Source organism: Amorphotheca resinae (genome assembly GCF_003019875.1).
Source record: "Amorphotheca resinae ATCC 22711 unplaced genomic scaffold M430scaffold_6, whole genome shotgun sequence".
NCBI lineage: Eukaryota > Fungi > Ascomycota > Leotiomycetes > Helotiales > Amorphothecaceae > Amorphotheca > Amorphotheca resinae.
The window spans coordinates 307447-331216 of NW_020194476.1; the positions used below are offsets into that span (position 1 = coordinate 307447).

The window sequence follows — 23770 nt, forward strand, 5'->3', positions numbered from 1 at the left end:
TAGCTATAGTAAACCTCTTAGCTTAGGTATTATAAAGGTAAGATAGAGCGTTTATTATCTAGCTCTAAAAAGACAAGTAGTTTATATACTTTTAAAAGGTACTATAGCTTAAAGAGTAGTAGTAAAGGTAAGAAGTAAGAAAAAAGCTAATACTTAAAGGCTTTCTCTAATAGTAATAGTAAGAAGTAATAAAAGGATAAGGCTACTTAGACAGGCTACTTATAAGAAAGATAAGGTAAGTACTAAGACTTAGGCTAGTAAACATCTTATTAGACATAAAGGTAAAGTACTAAGAGGATCTATTATAGTATTAACGTAAGATATAAATATAAGAAGTACGTTATATTTATAAAAAAGAGTTCTTATAAGAGTATAAGTAATACTTTACCTTAGTAAGAAAAGAGATTCTAACTTAAATAAAGTAGTAAAAGTAGATATAGCTATATAAAGAGTAAGATAAAAAGTAAGTAATAAATATTAACTACTTATTATATAATAAGTAAGTAAAGTAAGTAAGGTAGGCGTTAAAAGAGATATAAGAGAAGATATAATAATAGTATTATAAGAAGTAAGTAGTATTAGTAAAGGTAGTAGTAAAAGGTAAGAAAAAGGCGTTTATAAGATAGTCTTACTATAAGAAATAAGAATATTTAAAAGAATAGTACCTTCTTAACCTAAGACGTTATTAAACTTATTAAGACTTAGAGAGGTCTTTAAAATATAACTAAGTAAGACTTTAACCCTTAACTAGTAAAGTCGTTAAACTTATATACTATTAACTTTAAAGAATAGTAGATTTATATACTATTAACCTTAGAGAGATAGTAGATCTATATAGACTTAGGATATCTATAAACTTAACTAAGGTAAGAGCTTATATCCTTAATAACTAGTTATAAAAGTAGACGTAAAAGGTCTAGAAACTTAGATAAGTAAGAGCCTAAATCCTTAATAATAAGTCGTAAAAAGTAGAGTTAACTTAAGAAGTCTTAAAACTTAACTAGAGTAAGAGCTAATAACCTTAATAATAAAAGTTATAGAACTAGCGGCTATAGTAAAGAGTAGATAATAAGAAAGAAAAAGCGGCTATTCTTTTAAAAGGATAAGAAGAGGTTATAATTAAGGATAAAGGTTATAAAACTTAGATAAAAGTTATTAAACTTAGTTATAAGATAGATAAAGGTTGTTAAACTTAGTTATAAGACAGACAAAGGTTATAAAACTTAGTTGTAAGATAGACAAAGGTCGTAAAACTTAGTTATAAGATAGATAAAGGTTATAAAACTTAGACAAAGGTCGTAACTTAATAAAGAGCTATAAATAGTTATAGACATAATATATATAAGGTTAATAAGAGGTATAGGTCTTATATATATAATATACTAAAGAAGCGCTATATAATATAGTAAATATAGCTAAGGTAATGTCCTTACTTTTAAAAAAAAGGTTAAGAAAGTTAAGTCTAGATAAAGTATATATATTAGTAAAGAAAAGCTTAAGATAAGAATAGACCTAAATAGCTTAATACTAACTACTTTTACTAGTACCTTTCTTAAGACATATATATTACTAGTAAGATAAGTAGGCCTTTAATAAAGGTAAAAAAAAAAGAGAAAGCTTATAAGAAAAAGAACCTTATATAAACTTCTTATATAAGATAATACTATTAAGTACTTAGATAAGGCTATTAAAACCCTTAGTATTCTAGGGTTAAGAGACGTCTAGTATATCTATATAAAAAGTAAGTAATTAATAAGTCTTAATAAGTAGTACTACTTAAAGATAGAATATAAGTTTAATAAGAAAAAGATAGACGTCTTCTTTTAGTTCTTATTATATAGTAGTAGTAGTATTCTCTTAAAGAGGCTTAGAGTAAAGGTAGAACACTAGACTAGACTCTTTATAAAGGCCTTAGCCTTAGATAAGACTTAACTAATTACGACTCTTAAGTAGTTCTTATTATATTATTATAGTAGAGTAGTAAGAAGCTCTTTAATCTAGTAAAGCTAAGACGTACTATACGTATATATAAGAGTAATCTAGTAGTATATACATCTCTTTATAAAATCTTAAGTAGTTCTACCTTAGGCCTTTAGTTATATAAGTATACCTTAGTTTAAAGCTATAAATAAGATATGTCTTAAGAAAAGTACTTTAAGAGCGTTAGTATAAAGTATAGTACTTAAAGAGTATTTAGATCTTGTCTACTACGTTCTAGTAATAAGTCTTAAGAAGGGCGTATCTTAGGAAGTAAAGGTAGTACTATTAATAGTACTAATAATAAACCCTTAACCTTATAACTACTTACCTTTGTCTTTAAATATACTATATATCTGTCTTTAACTCTTTTACTTTATAAATACACACCTAATACCGACTTTCTTAACTTTGTATTATTAAATACTTACTAGAGTTACTCTAATAGCTAGATATCTATCTTATTCTTAATAAATAAGCTATTTTATATATTTAATCTAACTTATAAAGTAATCTAGGCTAAGGCCTTACTTATTAACTAGCTATAGACGTACTAAAATTGTATAGTAGCTAAGTCGTAAGTAAGGTCTACCTTAAGCTTAGCTTTAACTACTAAACACTATATAATAGACTAGGCTTTAGTCTTATTAAAGGTAGTAGTATCTAAGAAGAGTCTCTTTTACCTTTCTTTATATAGCTTTACTAGTAGCCTTATAAGGGTAACAAGTAGTAGTATTAAGATAGTATATAATAGTATTAAGATAGCTAGGATTAGTATTAAGGTAGTTAAGACAATTAAGAGTAGTAGATTTATATATTAAGCTATCTAGGCTTAAAGCTATTATATTACTAGCTTTAGCTACTCTATCTTATACTCTAGTTACTCTCCTTAACCTTAGTTAGTAGACGGCTACTTATAGCCCTCTTAGCCTTTAGATAAGCTACTTAAGAAGGTTTAAAAACTTATTATAAGGTAGTCTTAATCTATCTTATACTCTTATATAACAGAACTATAAAGAGCTTTAATTAAATAAAAAAGAAAGAGTATTCTAATATTATAGGCTAATAATACACTATTTAAGTAAGTATTATTCTATTTTATAAGAAGAATACTCTAAGAAAGAAAGGTTTATATAAGATAAGAGAGTAAAAGAAAACTCTACTACTATTAGAGTAGAGTAACAATAGTCTAGTTAGTTATATACTTAGTACTAACCCTTTACTAGGTTCTAACCTATAATATATATCTTGTTTTTTAGTAAAATAAAAAAGGTATTATAATAGCTCTTTCTTGTTTCTTTAATATAAGTTTACTAAAAAGGTTGTTTTACTTTAAGAAGGTTATTAAATTTATATAAGTTTATTAAGAAAGCCTTTCTTTTCTTAACTACTATAAAGTAGTCTTACTTTTACTTAAGGTACTACTTTACTCTTACTTAAGTAATCTTCTTATTTAACTTAGTCTTACTTAAGAAAAGGATTTTTACTAATATTTAAGAAGTTATACTAAGTTTATTACTACTTACTTATAAAGAGGTATTTTAAAAGGTTACTTAAAAAGAGGCTTATATCTTATTAAGGTTTATTTATTATGTCTACATTATCTCTTCTTACTCTAATAGTCTATAACCTTTTAGTAAAAAAGAAAGATTAGAATATTAGGTATATTTTTATAAAGTAAAAGAAGTAAGAGTTAATAAATAGTTATAGTATATTTAAAAGTATATTACTACTTTAACTATAGACTAATCTCTAAATCCTTCTTTCTTTTCTTCTTTTTTTCTTAATTCTTATACTCTTTAACACTACTATTACCTTAGTTATAGTACGTAGTTACCTTATACTTAATTCCTAAGCTATTATAATCTTATGTATTAGAGTACTTAATAGTTAAAATAATTAAAAGTAGTAGATTTATATATTAAGCTATTTAGGCCTAAAGCTATTATATTATTAGCTTTAGCTACTTTACTTTATACTCTAAATACTCTCCTTAACTCTAGTTAATAAGTAGTTACTCTTAGCCTTCTTAGCTTTTAGATAAGCTACTAAAGAAGGTTTAGAAACTTATTATAAGATAGTCTTAATCTATCTTATACTCTTATATAATAGAGCTATAAAAAGCTTTAATTAAATAAAAAGGTAAGGGTATTCTAATATTAAGAGTTAATAATATAATACTTAGGTAAATACTAACTTATTCTATAAGAAGAATACTCTAAGAAAGAAAGGTTTGTATAAGACAAGAAGGTAAGAGAAAACTTTACTATTAGAGTAAGGTAACAATAGTCTAGTTAGTTACGTACTTAGTACTAACCCTTTACTAGGTTCTAACCTGTGATAAAGGTTATACTCTATATATAAATAATCTTATAGCTTAGTACGTCCTTATACTCTTTAGAAGGTTACAGGTAGCTAGCTTTACTAGCGCCTCTAGACGTAAATTAATATTAATATTATTATTATCCTTAAAGCAAATAATAAGTAGGCTATAAATAAAGAGGAGCGGTTGAAATAGAAATACTACATGGACAGCAGCGCGGCTAACTACAAGTACGGCCACAAAGCCGATGCTTTTGATAAAACTTGCGATACGAAAGCAACTATCACCCGATGGTCCATCCTATAGAGTCACCTGACCGCGCTCATGACATCACAATTTATCTTCATTGCCCCCCAGAAGTACCAAAACACGTCTGTTATACATTCCCTCATCCGGATCATTCGATTTCTGCCAGTCGAGTGCTGTGCCATAATCAACCTTGCTTTTGTAGGAAACAGCGTGGACATCCCGGTCTGCCCCATTATCGAGCAGGCATTCGACTATCTTCGGCCATCCCCACGAGGCCGCATAATGTAAGGGGGTTCCGTACGGCCTGCCCCAATACTGGTTTGCAAAGTCTTCCTCGCCAGCAAACTCGAGCTTATTGATATCCATCCCCTGCGTCAAAAGGAACTCGATAACCTTTACTCGTTCACTCTGATCTTCCTCGCTACAGCCGACCGCAGCTGCCGCTGCGTGCAATGCGTTGGATATGTCGAGCCGCGCCCCACGATCGACCAGGAACTGGACGATCTCAAGGCTTGATGCTGCAGCGGCGAAATCAATGGGATACCTGCACATCGATATTCCCTCGATGCTCCTTCTCGTTTTGAAGGGTAACTGGGCGGTCCACATGAAGTTGATGTCCTCGCCACTGTCCAAGAGGGAGCTTATATCGTCCTTGTCATTGTTTGCCAGTGCGCGTCTGAGATGGCTGCAAGTTAGCTGCAACCACGGCGGGGACCTGGAATCGCGCCCGGGGATTTAGGGAACTTACACCAATGGCGGACGTTCATCCCACGGTGACTCTCGTACGGCAGGCGCTGGCTCTTCGGTTGCTGCCATGATGGAATAGATTGCGGTGAGGAAAAGGATGTTGTGAGGAAATGGGCGTAAGGAGACACAGTGGTTGAGAGAAAAAGGCTGTCGCGAGGCTGGGGAGGCGAGAAGAAGGTGAGATTACCAGAAAAATAGATGCTCTTTGTTTACTATACTATATAGGCACTCTATACAATCACTTTAATCCTTCTTCCTTAGTTAATTTAATTCATTAGTTCCCGCGATAGAACGATTATCCCGTGTAACAAGACTTAGAAGATATTTTAACGATAATAATATTTAGACCTAAAAGAATCACCTAAAGACGATTTTAAAATGCTTTGAATGTGCTTCTAAATATTCCAGGGATCAAAGTTCGACGCGATGCGGAGATGCAATGTAAGCATTCTAGGAGCCTCGTCGTTCAGAGGCGGCATAGCCTGAAAAATTGTTAGACCACGCTTAAACCTCAGGGAAATCAATGTATTTCACTTAAGTGCTGCATTATGTTGTATGAATAATGCAGAATAATAAGACTTTTCTAGGATTGAAACGGATTCAACAAGATAGGGAGGACTGCGCGCGAACATGCGGTGCCACGTAGCTAGGTCGTGGACTCAGCATCGATAGGCTGTCCTGCAAATTCAAACGCGTCGCAGAATTCTAAGCCTTCTTTTCACCTTGCAACTTTGTTTCTCATTATATCCTCATACAAACCAATTGAAAGTGTCCACGAGTCTAGAAACACTATAGATCCTTTGACTGCCCTTTCCGTCGCAAGCAGTGTCATTCAATTCGTGGATTTCGGCAGCAAGTTGCTCTCCTTCAGTAGGCAGTTGTACAAATCGAAAGAGGGGGTATTGACGGAAAATGTCGATGTTAAGACTATCACAGAAGATATTACGACGTTAGTAAAGGGATTAAGGGGGAAACTGCCTGAGCACCGGGGTATTTCGGTGCTCAAGCCTTCAGAGGACGGTAAGGCCTTAGATAAGCTCTGCCGAAGATGTGTAAGCATCACGGAAGAATTAATTACGCGCCTTCAGAAATTAAAGGTCAAAAAGAAGAAATCAGAGGGAAAGGAGGAAGAAAAAGGGAAAGCAGCAAGCCGGACCCAAGTTGCCGATTTGAACGTCGGCCCTTCATTTGCTCTAGGCAAACCCAAAGAGTCAATTTTGAACTATGGTAGCTCTATCAATTCTAAGCTTCCACAAGCAGCACATTTTAGAAGGTAGGCGAGTTTCCGAAAAGCGCTAGAAGCATCGTGGAATCGAGATAAGATCGGAAAACTTGCAGCAACTCTCCGTGAGTTCAGGAGCGAGATAGAATTCCGCATTCTAGTTTCCTTTCGGTAGGTTACTCTGTTTGCGAACCAGTTAAATACCGAGATTGATCTAGTACAGCGGTGCCCTCAATGACCTTGCTGTCCAGCAGTCTCATACCTCTCATCAACTTGAACAATCTACGAGACTTATTTTGGACACTTTTCTCAACAATCGCGACGGTTTAGCAAACCAATTGTACGTCTAAGCGGAGAAGCTGCTTAAGCATAAAGCGTCTACAAGATCCAAACACGGAAAATCCGCCCAAAAGATAAATGAATTTCTAAGAGAAAAATTAGATGTTGTTGGCCAATTACAGACCACCAAAAGCCTGAAAGACTCGGAGAACCAGGATGTCGACAATTTTGCTACGACACTCTAAACTAAAGAAGAAATTCGTAACCTGATGATTAAAAGCGGTATCCTAGGAAGCCTCTCCTTTTCTACCCTTTCAGATCGCCTGGAGAGTGTTAAACTTGCTTATCATCAGACATTCGAATGGATATACGAGGAGTCACACGTCTCCTTAAAGCCGTAGAGCAACTTTGTTAAATGGCTCCGTTTTGGGAATGGGATATACTAGATAAACGGGAAAGCAGGGTCAAAGAAATCGACTCTAATGAGATACATCTACGAGAATCAGAGGACGAGAGAGGACCTTCAAAAATGGGCGGGATCGATGCCATGTGAAATCTCAGGTTACTTCTTTTGGAGGAGCGGAGATCCAGAACAGCGTACCAACGGGGTCTTTTACGGTCGCTCTTGTTTGACACTTTGCACCGCCATCGCCAGCTGCTCCCTAAAATATTGCCCGGTATCTGGGAAGCCTGGTCAGCGAGAGCAACAGCATTGATTTCCAGCAAGATACCCACGGACTCCCCATTGCTGCCGCCAGCACCCAAGGCTTAGAGTATGTCCCAGTTAAATAGTACTTTCCGCGCTGTACTTCAAAGGCTTTAAATGAGCTTAAGGATGTGCATTTTCATAGACGGACTAGATGAATACGAAGACTCCGAAGGCGACTACGAAGACATCGTCGAGTTGTTCGAAGGGTACGCCAATTCGCCCCACATCAAGATATGCCTATCCAGCAGACCTCTAGTAGTTTTTGAGCGGGGTTTTTCTGAGTGTCCAAATCTGAAGTTGCAAAACCTAACTTATGGTGATATCAACCACTATGTCAAAGACAAGCTAGGTACCCATAAGTACATGGTTCAGCTGTCTCAGCAGCACGCAGTTCAAGTTTCTCTCTTGATCGATAAGATCGTCGAGAAAGCTAGTGGGGTTTTTCTGTAGGTAAAGCTTGTTGTGAAGTCCTTGCTCCATGGATTACGAGACTACAACCGGATTTCGGATCTCTAGAAACGAGTGCGGCATCTTCCCGCCGACCTCGAGGCACTATACGAACATATGCTAGAGCACACCGACCCTTTTTATCATCAGCAAGCATCGCAAATATTTCAGATAGTGCGAACAGCCCAAAAGAGGTCGAACCAGCCAGTGACACTGCTCACTCTGTCGTGGGCAGAAGATGAGGACGAAAACCTGGCGGAAAATGCACCTATACAACCTCTAACGACAGAAGAAATCTCCACGAGGTGTAATTTAATAGACGCGCGGCTAAAAAGTGTCTGTATAGGACTACTCGAGTCAATGATGTTTAATTCTCTGACATCGCACCTAAAGCGAAGGTTTCGTTCCTCTATCGAACTGTCTCTAACTACTTTGAGAAACCAGAGGTTTAGGTCCGTCTTTGGGACATATTTCAGTCCAAATCTCTCCCTATTAAGATCTTGTGTCTTGTAGCTCAAAGCTTGCGACCCTAATCTAAAGTGTCTACTAGATTTGGATTTACTTACGAACGCCTTAGAATATGCAAAGTAGGCTAAAGCAGATCTTGGCTCTGGCTTTCCTAAACTACTGGATCAGCTAGATATTATAGCTTTATATTAATGGCGGATGAAAAACCCGACAACTCTCAATCACTGGTCGTACTATATCGAATTACTAGGAATCAAACCCCTTGCAAAAGCAAGCACATTCTTCGACCTCACAAATAACATAGGGCTTTCCTATTACGTGGATATCAAATACAAGTCTGGAATTATAGTCGACTACGACGTGAATCAGCACATGCTAACGCACGAAATCTCATCGACTTGGCAAGAGATTGGGGCTTCTCCTAAAGTACCTGATCCTATTCTACTTGAGCAGATCCTTTAAGCCGGTACAAACCCCAATCTTTCGTACTCTGGCACGACGCCCTGAGAAGATGCCATTATTACGGCTGTTTCCTATTTTACCTTAGGAAAGGATGTAGATAATAATAATGATGATATTAATTTGCGTCTAGGGGGCGCTAGCAAAGCTAGGCGCCTGTAACCTCCTAAAGGGTATAAGGACGTACTAAGCTATAGATATGTTTACATATAGAGTATAACCCTAGAAAGCATTTTAAGTAGTGATTCGCGTATAGCCTCTTAGAAGCTAGGTAACTATAACCTTTCCTTATAAGTAAGATAGACTACTAGAGTAAGAGATAAGGATACCCTCTAAGTTACTATAATAGCGTATTGTTCTAATAGTTATAAGACTAGGTTACGTACTACTATTATAAGTAATAGTTTTAGGGCTAAAGGCTAGTAAAGATAAAGGAAAGAAAGTATATTATAAGAGAAAAGAAGAAGAAAAGAGTACTACTACTAGTACTACTACTAAAGAGATAATAAGAGCTAGAGCCTAAAGCTAAAGAAACCGTCTCTTAAGACTATACTATACTACCTAAGAGTTAGAGTAAGAGAACTAAAAGGAGGGGTAAGATAGCCTACTACCCTAAGTACTACTTGTTTTACTAAGGGTAAATCCTAGAGTAGAACCTTATAACCTTAAGGTATCTTATAAAGTGTTTTAGTACATGTATTAGGCGTGTAAGGTAGTCCTTACTCTTAATCAAGCTTATAGGTAGTGTCTAAGGCCTCTTAGGCTAGTACTAGAAAGAGCGTCTTACCTTTTAGTAGTATACTACGTAGTCCGGTACCTTCTAGTTACTATAAGAGTAGAGTAGGTTAGTATCTTTATAGTTAAATTTAAGGTAATACTATAAGAAGTCCTTATAAGAAGACTAGATAGTAAGGAGTTAATATAGCGTAGCTTAAGAGAGCTCTAGCTCTAGTTAAGGTTTAACTTAATAGTCGAGGTCTTACTTTCTGTACTAGCTAGACAGCTTAGAGCTACACTTTGTCTACTAAGACTCTTATATAGTCTCCTTATATTACTAGTATATTATATAGATACCGCTTACTATAGGCTCTAATAGTAGTCTTATGTCCTAGTTAAGTACGCGTACCCTAATGTTAGCTAGCCTGTCTACTACCTTATTACCTTTAATACCTATATACCTTAAGGCCTAGTAGACTCTAACGTTATGTATTTATATAATATCTTAGTAGTTATAAAATACTTACTATAATAACAGTAATATATTACCTTAGATATACTAGATAACTAAGGTACTATTAATATATAGCTAGATCTAGTGTTAGCTAACACTAAGTAGTATCCTAATAGCCTGTTATAGCCTCTTCTAGGCGCTAATAGACTTAGTGTTAAAGACGTAAGATATAAGGTTAATTAACCTATAGCTTATAGCTACCTATTAGTAGTTCTAGTATATCGCGTACCTATACCTAACATATCTTATTCTACGCTTATATTATTCTAAACTATCTAAAAAAATCATAATATCGTTAGATAAGAGTATTACTTACTACTCTTTAAACGCCTTTAACGTAGCTTCTTTAGTAGCGCTACTAGTTAGATTAGATTAGTAGCCTCTAGTAAAGTATAATAGGCGTAAGACTAGTTATAGTATAGCTAAGAGGATTATACCTAGTTACTAGACTTTAGTCTTTAAGATCTATTATATACCTTATCTCCTTTTCTAAGTAATTATTAGTAGTGTAATATATTATATAAAAGAGTGTTCCTAGTCTACTATCTATAGTCGTATTATAAAGTATAGTTTTGTATCTTTAAGAGCGGCTATTACTAAAGAGAGGCCTATATCTTAAAAGAAGGTAACGTTTAGAGTAGTCTTTTAGACTAGTAGTACCCCTTATATAGCTAGAGTAATCGTCTTGTCTATAATATTAATATACTAGCTATTCTATATACTAACTATCTAGTTCTTATTACCTTACTAATAGTATAGTGCCTTAGTCTGTCTACTATACTATACCTTTATACTATATAGTATTAAGGGTAGTACACATGTAATAACTGCCTTTTAGAGTAAGCTAGCTAGTAGCCTATATATAGTTTGTATAAGTCTATAGATATAGTAGGCTACTTTCTGTACTTTAATAGCCCTCTTAGAGATATACCTCTTAAAGGTAAGTTTCTTATTAAACTAGACGCTAAGCTACTTAAGGGCCGGCTACACGCCTTCTTATAAGGCCTCTATAATTAGGGTAATCGTAAGTTTGTCGTTAACTATATACTATATTATATAGTTGTCCTCTTTTTAAGATAAGTATATTATTTTAAGCTTTTCTAGTATAAAGAAGATCTTGTTTTTAGTCCCTTAGGCTAAAATGTCCTTTACGTCCTTAGTAAAGAGTCGTACATTATTATCTAGTAATCTTATAGTATAGTAAAGGTAGCCGTTATTTATATATCTAAAGTGTAGTTTAGTATCTTATAAGAAGAGCTTTATAAGGTAAAGTATATAGAGTACTAGTAAGAGTAAAGAGCCTTAAGGAGTACTATATAAGACCTTATACTTTATTATAATCGATTTTTCTAGTCTAACCTAGACCCTTTATTCTATAAGAAAGCTATAAATAAGTTAGAGTAGAGAGAGTAGCTAGCCTTACTACGTTATATAAGTAAGTAGGTACTAGAAAAGTAGCGCGTTAAATACTCTTTATATATTTATTATAACTATCGTGACTTTAAGCCTAGCTATTATAGCTGCCTTAACGTTATAAGTAAAGGATACGACTAGATCTATTACTAATTACTTTAGTAAGGCCCTACTATGTTATAGGCTAAGGATACTATATATAATAGCTATTTATACGATCTACTAGGTAATAACCTATTCTAGCCCTTTTAAGACATATAAGAGTAAGGCGATTAGTTACTAAGATTAGAGTAATGTCTTATCTTTCTTACTTACCTTAGGTAGTATAGCTACCTCTATAAGCTTTTATAACTCTAGAAAGTAGTTAAAGGTAAGGTACTTACTAAACAGGCTATAGATCTTATACTTAACGTACTCTTAGTAGGCCTAAAGAAGGCGTACTATAACCTTATCTATACTAGGCGACGTACTTAATATACTAATAGTATTACGCTCTACTTCCTTAATTAATACTAACTAGGCCTATAAAAGGTTGTTAGGTCTGTCTTAGCCCTTAAGTAAGTCTATATTAAGATTGTCTATTATAGTAAAGCGCTCTAGGATTCTTCTTTAAAAGGCCTTAGCCTTTTCTAAGGTATTCTTTATCGTAACTCTATCTATCTCTAAAGGTAGTACCTTAAGGGTAGAGATAAGCTTATACTAGCTAATAACCTTATAAAGTGATTTGTTATTACTTATATTATTAATTATATATCTCTAGTAGTCTTGTTTTACCTTATAGATAGTACTAAGGAACTCTCTTATTATATAAAGAGTCTTACTGTCTAGGTAGCTATTATAGCGTTATACGTCTAGGTAATTACTATACGCGGTTTTATATTTTAGTATCTACTAGAGGGTCTTACTTCTCCTTTTATAGTCTAGTTTACTAACTGTCTAGATAACTAAGTTAAAGACTTTTATAAGGCTAGTAGCGTATATATTAAGAGACGTAGTCTCCTTAATGTTCTATAGGTCTAAGAGGCTTACTATACTATTCTTAACTAGCCTTATAAACTTAGGTAGCTCTACTTCTAGTACTTAAAAGTAGTACTAGTCTAAGGAGACTACCTTTTAGCTAAGGATAGTAGTAACTTAGGTCTTATAGTCTAAACTACTATATATATCGTCTCTAATCTATGTCTATATAAAAGAGACGTTAAAAAAAGTAAGGTCTAAGACGTGACTAGCCCTTTATATTAGTTCTCTTAGTATTCTAACAAAGTCTATACTACTTTTTATTATCTAGTAAGTAAGCTCTACGCCTTAATCTACTACCTAGGCCCTAGGCTTAAATATATCGTAATAGGCGTTAAAGTCTCTCTTAATAAGGTACTTTACTAGAGAGAGTAGGTAGGTAACGTAGTTAATAACCTCTAAGGTCTATAGTTATCTATATACATTTAGAATAGCGTAGCTATTAACGTTAATCTAGACTATGTCTTAGCTATAGATTAGGTAGTATTATTATGTCTTAAGGTCGGCGCCTTTATAGACATATATTATAACGTAAGGCCTCTTCTTCTCTCTCTAGTCTTAGTCCTTACTTTCTTATAAATTAATAAGGACGTAGTAGTCGTACCTTAGGTAGCTCTAGGTCTTAGTTCTTAGTTATATCTAGGGTTCTTAGATATATACTACGTCTATCTTTTTAGTAGCTACTATATATAAGATTATAATATACTTTAGTATACCTTTAGCTATATTTACCTAGTAGACCTATAGGTCCTTATTCTTACTAAGTAGTCGTGTATAGCGTAAGCTATAGTACTAGGACTAGCTTCCTAACATAAGGTAATAGTATTAATGTCTATATCTCTTACGTTAGCTTATTTAAAGGTAGTAGTAGCTAGGTTAGCCTTATTAAGGTTCTTTCTTAAGGCTATACTTTACTTTAGCCGGCTACTTGTTAGTTATAATAAGGTAGAGCTTAATAACTATAAGGAGGCTTATAAGAAAGCCTATAAGGACGTAGATACTACCTTAGTAGCTATAGTGTCTTTATTTCTCTTACTCTTTCTTATTATTGCCTAGCTATCTATAACATTAACCTCTAGGCCTTAAGCCTAGGATTAAAGTTATAGTACTAGTAGCTAAGATTATATAGTATAAGCGTCCTAAAAGTTACAGTCTTTATATCTATAGATAGCGTTAAGCTCTTGTTTAGTAAGGTAGATAATTCTACTATTCTTTCTTTAAAAGGCTACTAGGTAGTAGTCGTGTCTTATAAGAAAGAGACTATAGTAGTTAGTATAGCGTACTTTCTAAGTATAGTTAACGCTAGTAAGTCTAGTGTATTAGTTAACCTATATACTATAGTTATTATAACGCTAGTACTAGGTATACTTTATAGGGTTATAAAAGCCTTAGTAGCTAGGGTCGTGCCTAGAGATTATAGGCTTCTTATTAATTAGTTTTAAGAGCTTACTTACGTTAAAGAGCTAGAAGAGGCGTACTAGAGACAAGAAAGAGATAATCTAGGTAGTCTTATTAGTAAGGATATTAGGGCTATACTAAAAGGCCTTATAGTCGATTAGTGTTTCTTACGTCTAGGCTATTACCTCTTTTATAACTAGTTTAGTAGTATTATAAACCGGCTTACTAGTTAGCTAGTATATTATATAAGGGACGCCTAGTATAGTATAGTTGTACTAGGTCTTAGGTTACTTAACTACTATACCTTAAAAGGTCTAGAGAATAATTTTAGTATTCTCTTATATTATAAGAAGATCTCTTATTATAAGGTTAACTAGTATAATAGCCTACCTTATCTATATAGGCGTAATTAGTAAGATAGACACTAGAGTAAGGCCTAAGATCTTTAAGTAAAGGGCTTACTAGAGAGTAAAGGGTTCTAGTTAATTTAGTAGTATAGTATTCTTTACTAAGACTAAGAGGCGTTAATCCTCTTTTTTACTAGTGTTTCTAGAGTTAGATAAGGTTATAGAAACCTTACTTAAGGCTAAAGTAAGGGTATAGCTAGCTAATAAAAAATTTAACTACTTAGTAAGGCGTATGTCTACCCCTAAATTTTTTAGGGTTTTTACTATATCTATAAAGCTAACGGTTTTTAGCGTTAAAGAGGTATATACTAAAGAGTAGCTCTTAAGGCATAAAAGGACAAAATTACTAGAGTCTACGTATATTAAGGTTAAGATATAATTAACGATCTTACTATAGATATTAAGAGCTAGCTTACGCTCGTTAAGCGCTTTCTATTATGTTACAAACATATCTATAGTATTAGTAAAGGAGTACATAATCTTATACTATAGCTTTACCTTTCTTTTAATCGCGTTAAGGTAGCTTCTAATAGCCTAGGACGCTAGGTTTATAGTTAGTACTCTATTACCTAAATTAAGATAAGAAGGAGCTATAACGTTAAAGCTTATATACTGTCTCTTTAAAGAGTAATTAAGGTTAGTTAGTAAAGGGGGTTCTTACTAGCGTATATAGCCTATAAGGTAGTCTTTAATAAGAATCGAGCGCTAAGGGGTAGAAGCCGCTATAGTAGCTAGAGCGACACGAAAAAGCGTTAGGTAGGTAATATAACGACTTAGATAGAAGAATCGGACAAATTTAGTGCCTTTACAGGCTAGGGAAGGGCGTTATTAAACAAACACTAGATTTAAGAAAATTGTTGTAGGTACAGGAAAGGATGTAAGACGGCCGGAAGTTCACGAAATCGACTTGAACTAGAGAGAGGTCGCTAAAGCTTAGGCACAAACCCTCAAAACTCTCATAAAGCACGGCGCAAATCCAACTTTGCAGACCGCTAGGCACAGGAGACTACCTGGTCACCCAAGGCTATCCCCAATGTTAATTGTTGATGCATATCTTCCCAACTTTCTCTCAGAGGAAGCTGCGGAGTTACGAATTCTGCTAAAAGAAAAGGTAGCCGACCGTTCGCCTAGCGCCCAGGCATTAGAAACAACAGCATCCGATGTGATTAAAGACAGCGCTTCGCCGCCTTCGGTAATACAACGGTTGTTCTCTTGGTTTCAAATTTGAGCCAGTCCAGGAACGATGACCCAAGGAAAGAAATATCCTCATATCGCGGTTCCTTAAGAGCTAGTCTTCCTATGTGGCCCATCCTAACTGCACGTCATTAAGGGTGGTTGTAGAGCTGAGAAGACAGTGGCTGCCTGGTCATTACAGCAGTGACTGAGAGTAACATAGCGCTGTAAGATCGCAAGATCGGCAGAACCTAAAGTCTAAGGCATTAGGGTTGGTTTCGGAAGCAAAGTAGAGTAGTCGAGAAGGTATTTGTGATGACTTTGATTAGTAACGACTGTGTGTTATATTATAATTGTTATTTTTTAGGGGTAAGGAAGCGAGCACCACTCGAGAGCTTGAGTTTTAGATGAATCTCAACTCTAACACAGAATGCTAGCACTTTAGAAAGTAACTCTCCTTAGTTTAAGATTAGTGAACGTGTATTATCCACTGTATATTTCACGGATCAGAAGTTTACAAACTTGCGGGCTTAGTTAAAGTATGTTCAAGTAAAGGCCTAGGAGAGTGACATGCTATACTTCCACATCTGCCATTGGCATCAACCGGAACGGGTAGCCGCCTTCTTTCGCCGCTTCAGCACACTCGTCCTCGGTCCAAGGCAGAAAGACATCAAACTTCTTCTTCGCTGTGTTGATCTGCGTCAGTGCCTCCAGCAGCGGCCCCCACTGACTCTTCCCATCCGCGCCTGGCCAGGAATCCTTGCGCGACTTCTTGAAGTGCACCGTGAGCTCCTGCAACCCAGCGAAGCTCATGAGCACATCGCAGGCCTCGCGCCACTCGTTGATTTCATAGATAAGCGGGCTAGCAGAGATGACCATCGCGTAGCTGTAGGTCAAGTTCAGGACGCGAATCTGGTTTAGGCGCTGGGGCAGGACAGAACGCTGGAGGTACAGGAGTGGAAGGAGGCTGCCGATATCAAAGATATTGTCCTCGTAGAGTATAGAAATCACCTCGGTGTAGATCCTCCGACATGTCTGCAGTAGAGGAAGCAGGTTTGCAGGTTTGGCAGGGTGATCGGAATGAGGATAGAGGTAAGATCCGCTGGGAGCCTTCGCAGTTGTGACCCCCCAGCAGAGATGATGGCGTGTTTCGAGCTCGTCGTCGACTTCCTCAGCACAGTCAATAGCGAGAAGCCTTTGAGGAGCATAGACGATGTGTAGCAAATGCCTGCCTAGAACCTCGGTCCAGATAAGCTGGCGGATTTCACCTGGCAGACGCGCAAGGCCAGATTGGGATTGATCACACGTCTGCTGTAAGACGGATTTCTTGAATGGATTCCATGACTTGTCAGTCTTGGCAGGAAGTGGACAGGTCAACGCCCGTGGACGCTTCCGTGGTAACAGAGAGGGCACGTTTGTAGGGCGCCATTTCGGCGCCTTCTTGAGGTCTTTCCCAGATAGAAGAACGGTCATCTTGTTCTCGTGAGCAAGGTTGAGGTTGAGATTATGAAGAGATAGTGATGGTAATGATGTGGATTTGAATTCGGATGACAGAAGTCAAAGGTACGATATCGTGAAGGTTGAAGAGATGGGGATTTGCAGCGAGAGACGTAGCAATTCTACTTAGGCGAGGGCCACGATACCCTGGTAATTAGGTACTTCGTAGGGACACGCAACACTAAGTACCTTAGACGTGTGAGCGAAACAAATGCCGTGTATTCTTTCAGCGGGTTGAAGGATCTGGGGCTGCGACGTTTGATCTGCCTGCAAGGCTGTGTTGTGTTGGTGTTATGTTGGTGTTATGTTGGTGCGGTACCTTACTTTGCCTCGCCTGTCGTAGAAGACCAACATTGGACTTGAGGTGAGCTGTAGTATAACTCACGACAATACCAACATTACAACATTATCACCAGCGGTTGCTGAGGAGCCGCTTCTACCCCTTTCATTTATTTAATGTATTATTAGAACGAGGATGGCCAGCTGGTATGTATATATACACTTGCCGCTTTGAATCTAATCACTGTACTCAAGTCTCAACCATGAAGTTCACTGGCCTTCTAACCCTTGTTTTAGGCTCTTTCGCCGCCACTAGCCATGGCTATGTCTTGGATAAATCTTGTGACCCGTATCGAGATATGGTTATCACGGGAATGAAGAGTGCATTTGATCTCGCTCAAGCCGGATCCGATCTCTTGAGCCATCTCACACCTTCAGGTAGCGGAGCCACCTGGCAAGCACAGAAAGACCTCGTCAAATTCATGTTCGCTGAAGCATTGACAAATGGTAACCCTGACCCTAATAATGCCAATTGGAACACCGTTTCAAGCAAATTCAACTTAGTCCTGGCATACAACAGCAACGGAGGGCAGGGGCAGCCTGACATAACTCCTACCAACAGCAACGCAGATCAGACTGGCGTCTATACACCCCTAGGTGCTGACAAGCTTGTCCTATTTTGCGACTATAGTCGCTTCACGAAAAACCAGAATTGCGACAAAATAGCGAAGCCTGGGATTACCTGCGACAGAACCAATGGTATGGCCTGGCCGATGGACGATATCTATAACGACTGTAAGAGCAGAAGCATCTTTAGTTCGAGTTCTATCCAAGTAGGTACCTAAGCCACAAGCGGTATAATACAGGCCCAGACATTGACCTCTGCCTAGGCTTGGACATATAATTTTCCTAGCGGACATAGGCGTGCTTCCCAGATGCAACTATGTCCTGGGTTTTTAGAGGAGACACAGAAGGCCAAAGTTCAAGCATTGACAGGTGCGGGGAGAAAGCCTATTCTGGCGAGGGGTTGGAAAAAGCTCTCAAGCTTGATAGACGATCCATTTCGGACTCCTATAGATGTGGCTGCCACGTTCGATCACACCTTGCTTCACGAGTTGACACACGCGATTCCGGGTGGTGCAGAAACCGTGGATTCAGGTGGTGGAAAGCTCGGTTCGTATGGTAAGATAATAGAGAAGCCTCCCCCCTCCCTCTCCTCTTGTCTCCCCCAAAAGAACTTTCATCCTGTTTAGGAACTCCAGAGATATGTCTGAATGTTTCTTGGCCAAAAACGGCTGATAACTCTGATATTGCCTGCATACTTCCACTCCTTTTACCCCGAAACACCCGCAAAAAAGGTCCAAAACCGCTGACTTTGACTGTTCGCAGGTTGGAAGAATTGTGTGAAGTTAGCCACTAAAGATGGCAAGCTGGACCCAAATGACAAGAGTAGTCCGGTAGTAAACCTGGGCGTGAACAATGCCGATAGCTATGCATTCTTTGGCCTTGCCGCAAGGATGATCTCTCCGAATGATGGCGCCACAGCTCAGCGGCCCATGAGTGACGGATCGCTCCAAGTCCTTCCCGCTGCCAGAGGCTCGAGGCGGGATGATCTTCATCTCGCCCCTAAGGATAATGCAATAGTCATACAAAAACCTGCGACGACTTCAACCGGCCAGGAATACACGATCGGCAGCAATGTGATCTGCTCTGATGTAGCCTCCTCGGACACCTCTGCCGTCGTCTATGACTATTGTACGGCCTTTAAGAGCAGTGTGGACAAATCCTCTATTGTCTTCCCGGGCAAGACGTCTATTAGTGGCGGACTGACCACATTCAGCACTTTAACTCGTGGCCACAACTCGTCGTCCAGTGGGATCATCTTGCGTTCAAGCAAGAGCAGCGGATCTAAATCTGGCTCGGGGTCGGTAACCAAGGGCAGTGCCAGCAATTCCGACGCCAGTTTCCCAGGCAAGGTGTCTATCAGTAACCTTTCCACCTCCAGCAAAAGCGGATCGACAAACGACACAGCTACTACCACGAGCACCGGTTCATCATCAGGCTTGTCATCGTCTTCCTCGAAGTCTTTAAGTGAGACAGGACCGAGTATAACCACTACTGTGACATCAAGAGGAAACACCCAAGTATTGACTCTTCCACCATCTGGTAGCACATCACCTCCCTCGACTTCTTCAACTGGTGCGGCCCTTGCAATCATTCCAATTAATTGGAGTACCGTGACACCTACTAAAACATCAGGAGTAACAAAGGCCACCCATGATTCTCATGGGTGGCCAATCATTCCCTCTCTTTATTGCTGGTTCTGTCCTCATATTAGAGGTGGTATAGATATTGGTTTTGTTATTCCCGGCATCAAAGGTATGTTCACACATTACATTTAAGACAGTCTATTGTATTCTCTAGATAGGCTAATATTCTCTCTAGGTCCCGGCGTTATTCCTCCTCCCCCGCCTGGAATGAAACCTCCTCCGGGATTTTCAATAAACATGCCATCGATAACGTTAGATCCCAATGGAGATCCTAGTTATGATTCAACAGAGCCCACTAGCCAATTCATTAGTTCTGCCTCTTCTGCCAATACAGAATCCAAATCTAGTGGATTAAGCAGCTCTAGCAGCTCTTGCTCGACGCGGACGATAAGCACCTGCGACACATCATACTCCATCTTTACCCCCTCAGGTGGGAAGACAGCGTCCACGTCCACCATCACCCTCTCGTGCTCAACTGTAACCGCCTGCTCGGCCTCGCCGACCGGATCGTCAACGACTAACAATGCGGTGCTTACGGTCGGGCCCGTCGGTGACAATTTCCTCGCGTGGGACACTGCCGCTCCGTCTTGGTACGATGTGCAGCAGTGTTAGGGTTCGCTTAATCTGTATATAGCACAGTCTGAATAGCTTCACCAATCTACAGACTTACACATACAAACGATCAGGGATTGATACCTTACATAGTAGCAATACCTTGATATAGTGTGTCTCCGTGTAGCGATACACGTAAAATATATCCTACACCTCTAAGTCGTAGTACGCACTAGCAGAACCTCGTCTGCCGGTTCGGTTTGAAGCGTACTTAAGCATCTCCCCCTACACCTCCGAGTCGTAGTACGGGCTAGCAGAACCTCGTCTGCCGGCACGGTTTGAAGCGTACTCAAGCATCTACATTTGCTCTTTTTGTGGGCTCCTGGCTACGGCTAGCCCTTTTTCCTGTGGGCTCTTGGATCGTCGCACCGCTGGCCAGAGTGTGGCGCCCTCTAGGCTAGGAGGGGCCTTACTTAGGGACCGTAACACGCTGGACATTCTACCCCTTCACATCTTGTATCCCTTTACACGTCGCTACGGACAGCTCCTTTTTGGTAGTAGGCATGTTAGGGTTCGCTTAATCTGTATATAGCACAGTCTGAATAGCTTCACCAATCTACAGACTTACACATACAAACGATCAGGGATTGATACCTTACAAGCAGTCCATTCTCTCGGAGGCCGTGGCTGACAATACCGACCCGTACATCACTTGGTCATCCAACGAACTCTACGTGTCCTACAATCCATCCTCGACCAGCAGCTTCAATAGCTTGAGGTCAACATCGACCACAGTAGCTATATCATCAGGACCTCGCAGTACCGTCGTGTCAAAGACGACCAGTAAAGCCGCTACGTTTACCAACAAGTGCGTTCCATTTCAAGATCCCGACGCCGGGCCGTCGCAATTTCCACTGTGCCAGTGTCAGGGTATGACTGGCTATTACCTCGCAATGACAGCCACAACTGATAACTTCTATGGTGGCGGATGCCTGTATACAACACCGCCAACACCATCCCCTACAGCCCACCCTGCTTTTACACAAACGCAGTTAAACGGATTAATTCTCTCCTGCGAATCTTCGTCATATTTTAATTACGCAGTTAAAGAGAGTGCCTCGTGCGCGGGTGTAAGCAAGGTCATCTCGACCATTACCTCTATCTACACTGCTTATACAGCATCAGTCGCGTCAGCGCAGTCTGCCGCAGAAGCTTCTGCATCTGCCTCACGAGCTTCTGCTGCTGTAGCAGCTTCTTCCACAATACCAGCTCTAACTCCGCTCGAAAGCTGCCATACTCAATACAAGGCAGTCTTGGATAGCTTCGACATCTACGGTTTTGCCTGGGATGAGGGTAAGCTTGATGCTGGTGGCGGTTATCTTGATGGTAACGGGCTCCTGACACAACTCCGCGGGTGCTCGGCCATCACGAAGTGGAAGTTTCAAAATCTCACGGTGAGCGACACCCAGCCGTATGAGTGGCATGCTTCAGGGCAGTCGACGATTTGGCAGAAGAATTGTATTGAACATGCTATGCTCTCGGCTGGCGCTCCTTCGGATTCATGCAGTGGTTCTGGTTAAGCAAGGTGGAAATATTCAAATAGCGTATAAAAATCATTTTTTAAGTAAATTTATATTATAGATCATTTATAGATTTCTCTACAAAATTGATTTAAACGCTTGGCTTATTATAAAGTTACAGTAACGAGAAGATTTACGCTATATATATTTTCGTCTGCCGTGATCCCTTCGCACGTTGTCTTGTCTGTTGTGTTATTGTACCTAAGGTACATGCCAGGCAGGTTACCGAATCGACAATCTAAGTAATCCAGGCATGACTCTGTTGATACAACATGTATAGATAGGTCTAGGGACCATGCATTATGGCTGCCATCTATGGCAGAGATTGTAAGTGAAGTGATTGCTTGCTTGATATATACGACTAGTGCTGATACTGATCTAGCAAAGTGGCTACCTTTACTCTCTTGAATACCTTATACACCAGTTCTTGCGATTGCATTAAGTGTATTGATCCCGTGACAAACGACCCTTGAATAAAATAACCAACTAAACAACCTGCTAGCAAGCCTCGTTCATGTTCTGACGGCAAAAACAGGTCGGACTTCGAAGCTGCGGATGCTGTTCTTGACAAGCTCTTTGCCTAGCCATTCATTGATCTCCTCTATCAGCTTGTACAGAGCCTCGTCGATAATATACTCGCTCTCGTTATAGTCAAAGCGGCCACGATCGTGATTCCAAAAGAACGTCCCTCCCTCTATGTTCTCTAACTTCCATCGCGGCTGTATCTTCATGCCGTTATTCGCAGGCTGCAAATCCAACGGCGTGTCGACCAGAATGAATAACACTTCGACTAAGCCGAACCACCGATCCTGTAGTTCTCGCAAGTCAGAAAAACACAAATAAAGAAAAGATAATGGAATGGTAATTACTATCAACTCGGCTAATGCAGCGGCAACCTCACCCTCACCCCGAAACAGCGCCTCGGGCATAGCGATACGCGTGATGCCGGCCGCTTGAACATGAATCAACTTTTCTACCATATCCGGTTGATAGCATCGATCGTCGGGCTCGCAAATAAACTCGTCCCATTTATCAAGTGCAATATATAACGCATTATGTATTGAGTCAAAAGGGATCACGAAAACAGGAGACTGTAATTGTTCATGCTTGCGGGCGTAGACGCGTATCTCGATATTATGCTCACGAATCCATGCTAGAGCGATATTACGAGCCTCGCGGTTGACGAAGAATAACGGTATCTCAACCTGGACAGCGTCTAACACATCATGACGGAACTCGAAATTCACATTTGACTCGTCGTCGTTCTCGGGGTCATATCCCTCGTCAGATGGTAATAGGCGCCGAGGACACCAGCCACCCTTTTTGTAGAAGTACAAGACTGGCCCGACTTCATCAGGCAGGGCGGCACGCCATATCTGGTCGCGTAACTCTGGAGCGAGGCTCGTGAAAAGGTGAAATATAGAAGTGTTGGTTGCCGCTGCTGCCATCGGTCTTTGGGATGTCTAACTTATGCGGATATATGTGAGGAATGTGGAAGAGTCGACGAGTCAAATGGTCCCTACAGGGTAAGAGGGACGAGATATTTCCAGCGACACTAGAGGTGGAAATATGTGATGTTGTGATGTTGTGATGTTGTGATGTTGTAGTGTTGTAGTGTTGTAGTGTTGTTGATGCTGTGAGATAAGGTGAGGCGCGCTATATTTAGCTATGTGGGGGTGGCTGCTTACTCTATGTTTAGCTATCTTAGGTAGGGGTGGTTTAGAATATTGATCTAAGATACCTAAAATCAATAGGCATAGACCTGACCCAATTACTCTAGAGTGCTCGTCCTTGTCCATATTATCTCCGGGGTAGTACTAAACAACCTATTTCTAGTACCTGTTGAATGGATACGGCTCCATTTCTCCAAAAGTTTCTCCCATTCTCACAGCTTTGACATGGCGAACTGCTCTCCAAGTTGTAGATACACTGTCGATTCCCTTCTCATCTGCCTCCTTCAACTGTTCATCTGCCCACTTTCTCGCCCTGCCCTCTGCTTCTGAAAGGGCTCTGGCTCTAGGTTGTGTTGATCAAGCGGCGCTTAGGCACAGAGTGAATAAGTAGGACACGTGT

General features: G+C 39.0%; 7 protein-coding genes across 7 annotated transcripts; 4 read left to right on the forward strand and 3 right to left on the reverse strand.

Moving 5' to 3' along the window:
- Positions 1-4461: 4461 nt before the first annotated feature.
- On the reverse strand, positions 4462-5524 carry M430DRAFT_42058 (hypothetical protein). The gene is made up of 2 exons (XM_024867525.1): positions 5298-5524; positions 4462-5225 (listed from the first exon to the last, which is right to left on the reverse strand). The coding sequence occupies exons 1-2, from the start codon at positions 5363-5365 to the stop codon at positions 4631-4633; spliced, it is 663 nt and encodes a 220-aa protein (XP_024720724.1). The 5' UTR covers positions 5366-5524; the 3' UTR covers positions 4462-4630.
- Positions 5525-5730: 206 nt separating this feature from the next.
- On the forward strand, positions 5731-7042 carry M430DRAFT_27832 (hypothetical protein; the record flags this gene model as incomplete). Its single annotated transcript, XM_024865735.1, has 5 exons — positions 5731-5737; positions 5969-6348; positions 6385-6569; positions 6742-6858; positions 6904-7042. 5 exons carry the CDS (start codon positions 5731-5733, stop codon positions 7040-7042), a joined length of 828 nt encoding a protein of 275 aa, XP_024720725.1.
- Positions 7043-7632: 590 nt separating this feature from the next.
- On the forward strand, positions 7633-7956 carry M430DRAFT_18973 (hypothetical protein; the record flags this gene model as incomplete). The annotated part of the gene is made up of 1 exon (XM_024863997.1): positions 7633-7956. The coding sequence occupies one exon, from the start codon at positions 7633-7635 to the stop codon at positions 7954-7956; it is 324 nt and encodes a 107-aa protein (XP_024720726.1).
- Positions 7957-16019: 8063 nt separating this feature from the next.
- On the reverse strand, positions 16020-17081 carry M430DRAFT_58556 (hypothetical protein). Its single transcript, XM_024868740.1, has one exon. It carries the CDS (start codon positions 16990-16992, stop codon positions 16093-16095), a length of 900 nt encoding a protein of 299 aa, XP_024720727.1. The 5' UTR covers positions 16993-17081; the 3' UTR covers positions 16020-16092.
- A 477-nt stretch (positions 17082-17558) lies between these two features.
- M430DRAFT_27835 (hypothetical protein) lies at positions 17559-20177 on the forward strand (the record flags this gene model as incomplete). The annotated part of the gene is made up of 4 exons (XM_024865737.1): positions 17559-18128; positions 18186-18477; positions 18685-19674; positions 19741-20177. The coding sequence occupies 4 exons, from the start codon at positions 17559-17561 to the stop codon at positions 20175-20177; spliced, it is 2289 nt and encodes a 762-aa protein (XP_024720728.1).
- Positions 20178-21070: 893 nt separating this feature from the next.
- On the forward strand, positions 21071-21697 carry M430DRAFT_27836 (hypothetical protein; the record flags this gene model as incomplete). The annotated part of the gene is made up of 1 exon (XM_024865738.1): positions 21071-21697. The coding sequence occupies one exon, from the start codon at positions 21071-21073 to the stop codon at positions 21695-21697; it is 627 nt and encodes a 208-aa protein (XP_024720729.1).
- Positions 21698-22209: 512 nt separating this feature from the next.
- Positions 22210-23145, reverse strand: M430DRAFT_18977 (hypothetical protein; the record flags this gene model as incomplete). The annotated part of the gene is made up of 2 exons (XM_024863998.1): positions 22210-22506; positions 22567-23145. The coding sequence occupies 2 exons, from the start codon at positions 23143-23145 to the stop codon at positions 22210-22212; spliced, it is 876 nt and encodes a 291-aa protein (XP_024720730.1).
- Positions 23146-23770: the final 625 nt, after the last annotated feature.

Bases quoted from the DNA above. Each gene is read 5' to 3' on its own strand.
- M430DRAFT_42058 (XM_024867525.1), bottom strand. From the start codon at position 5,365: ATGGCAGCAACCGAAGAGCCAGCGCCTGCCGTACGAGAGTCACCGTGG. The intron at 5,226-5,297 runs GTAAGTTCCCTA...CAGCCATCTCAG, and splicing joins GATGAACGTCCGCCATTGGT to ACGCGCACTGGCAAACAATG.
- M430DRAFT_58556 (XM_024868740.1), bottom strand. From the start codon at position 16,992: ATGACCGTTCTTCTATCTGGGAAAGACCTCAAGAAGGCGCCGAAATGG.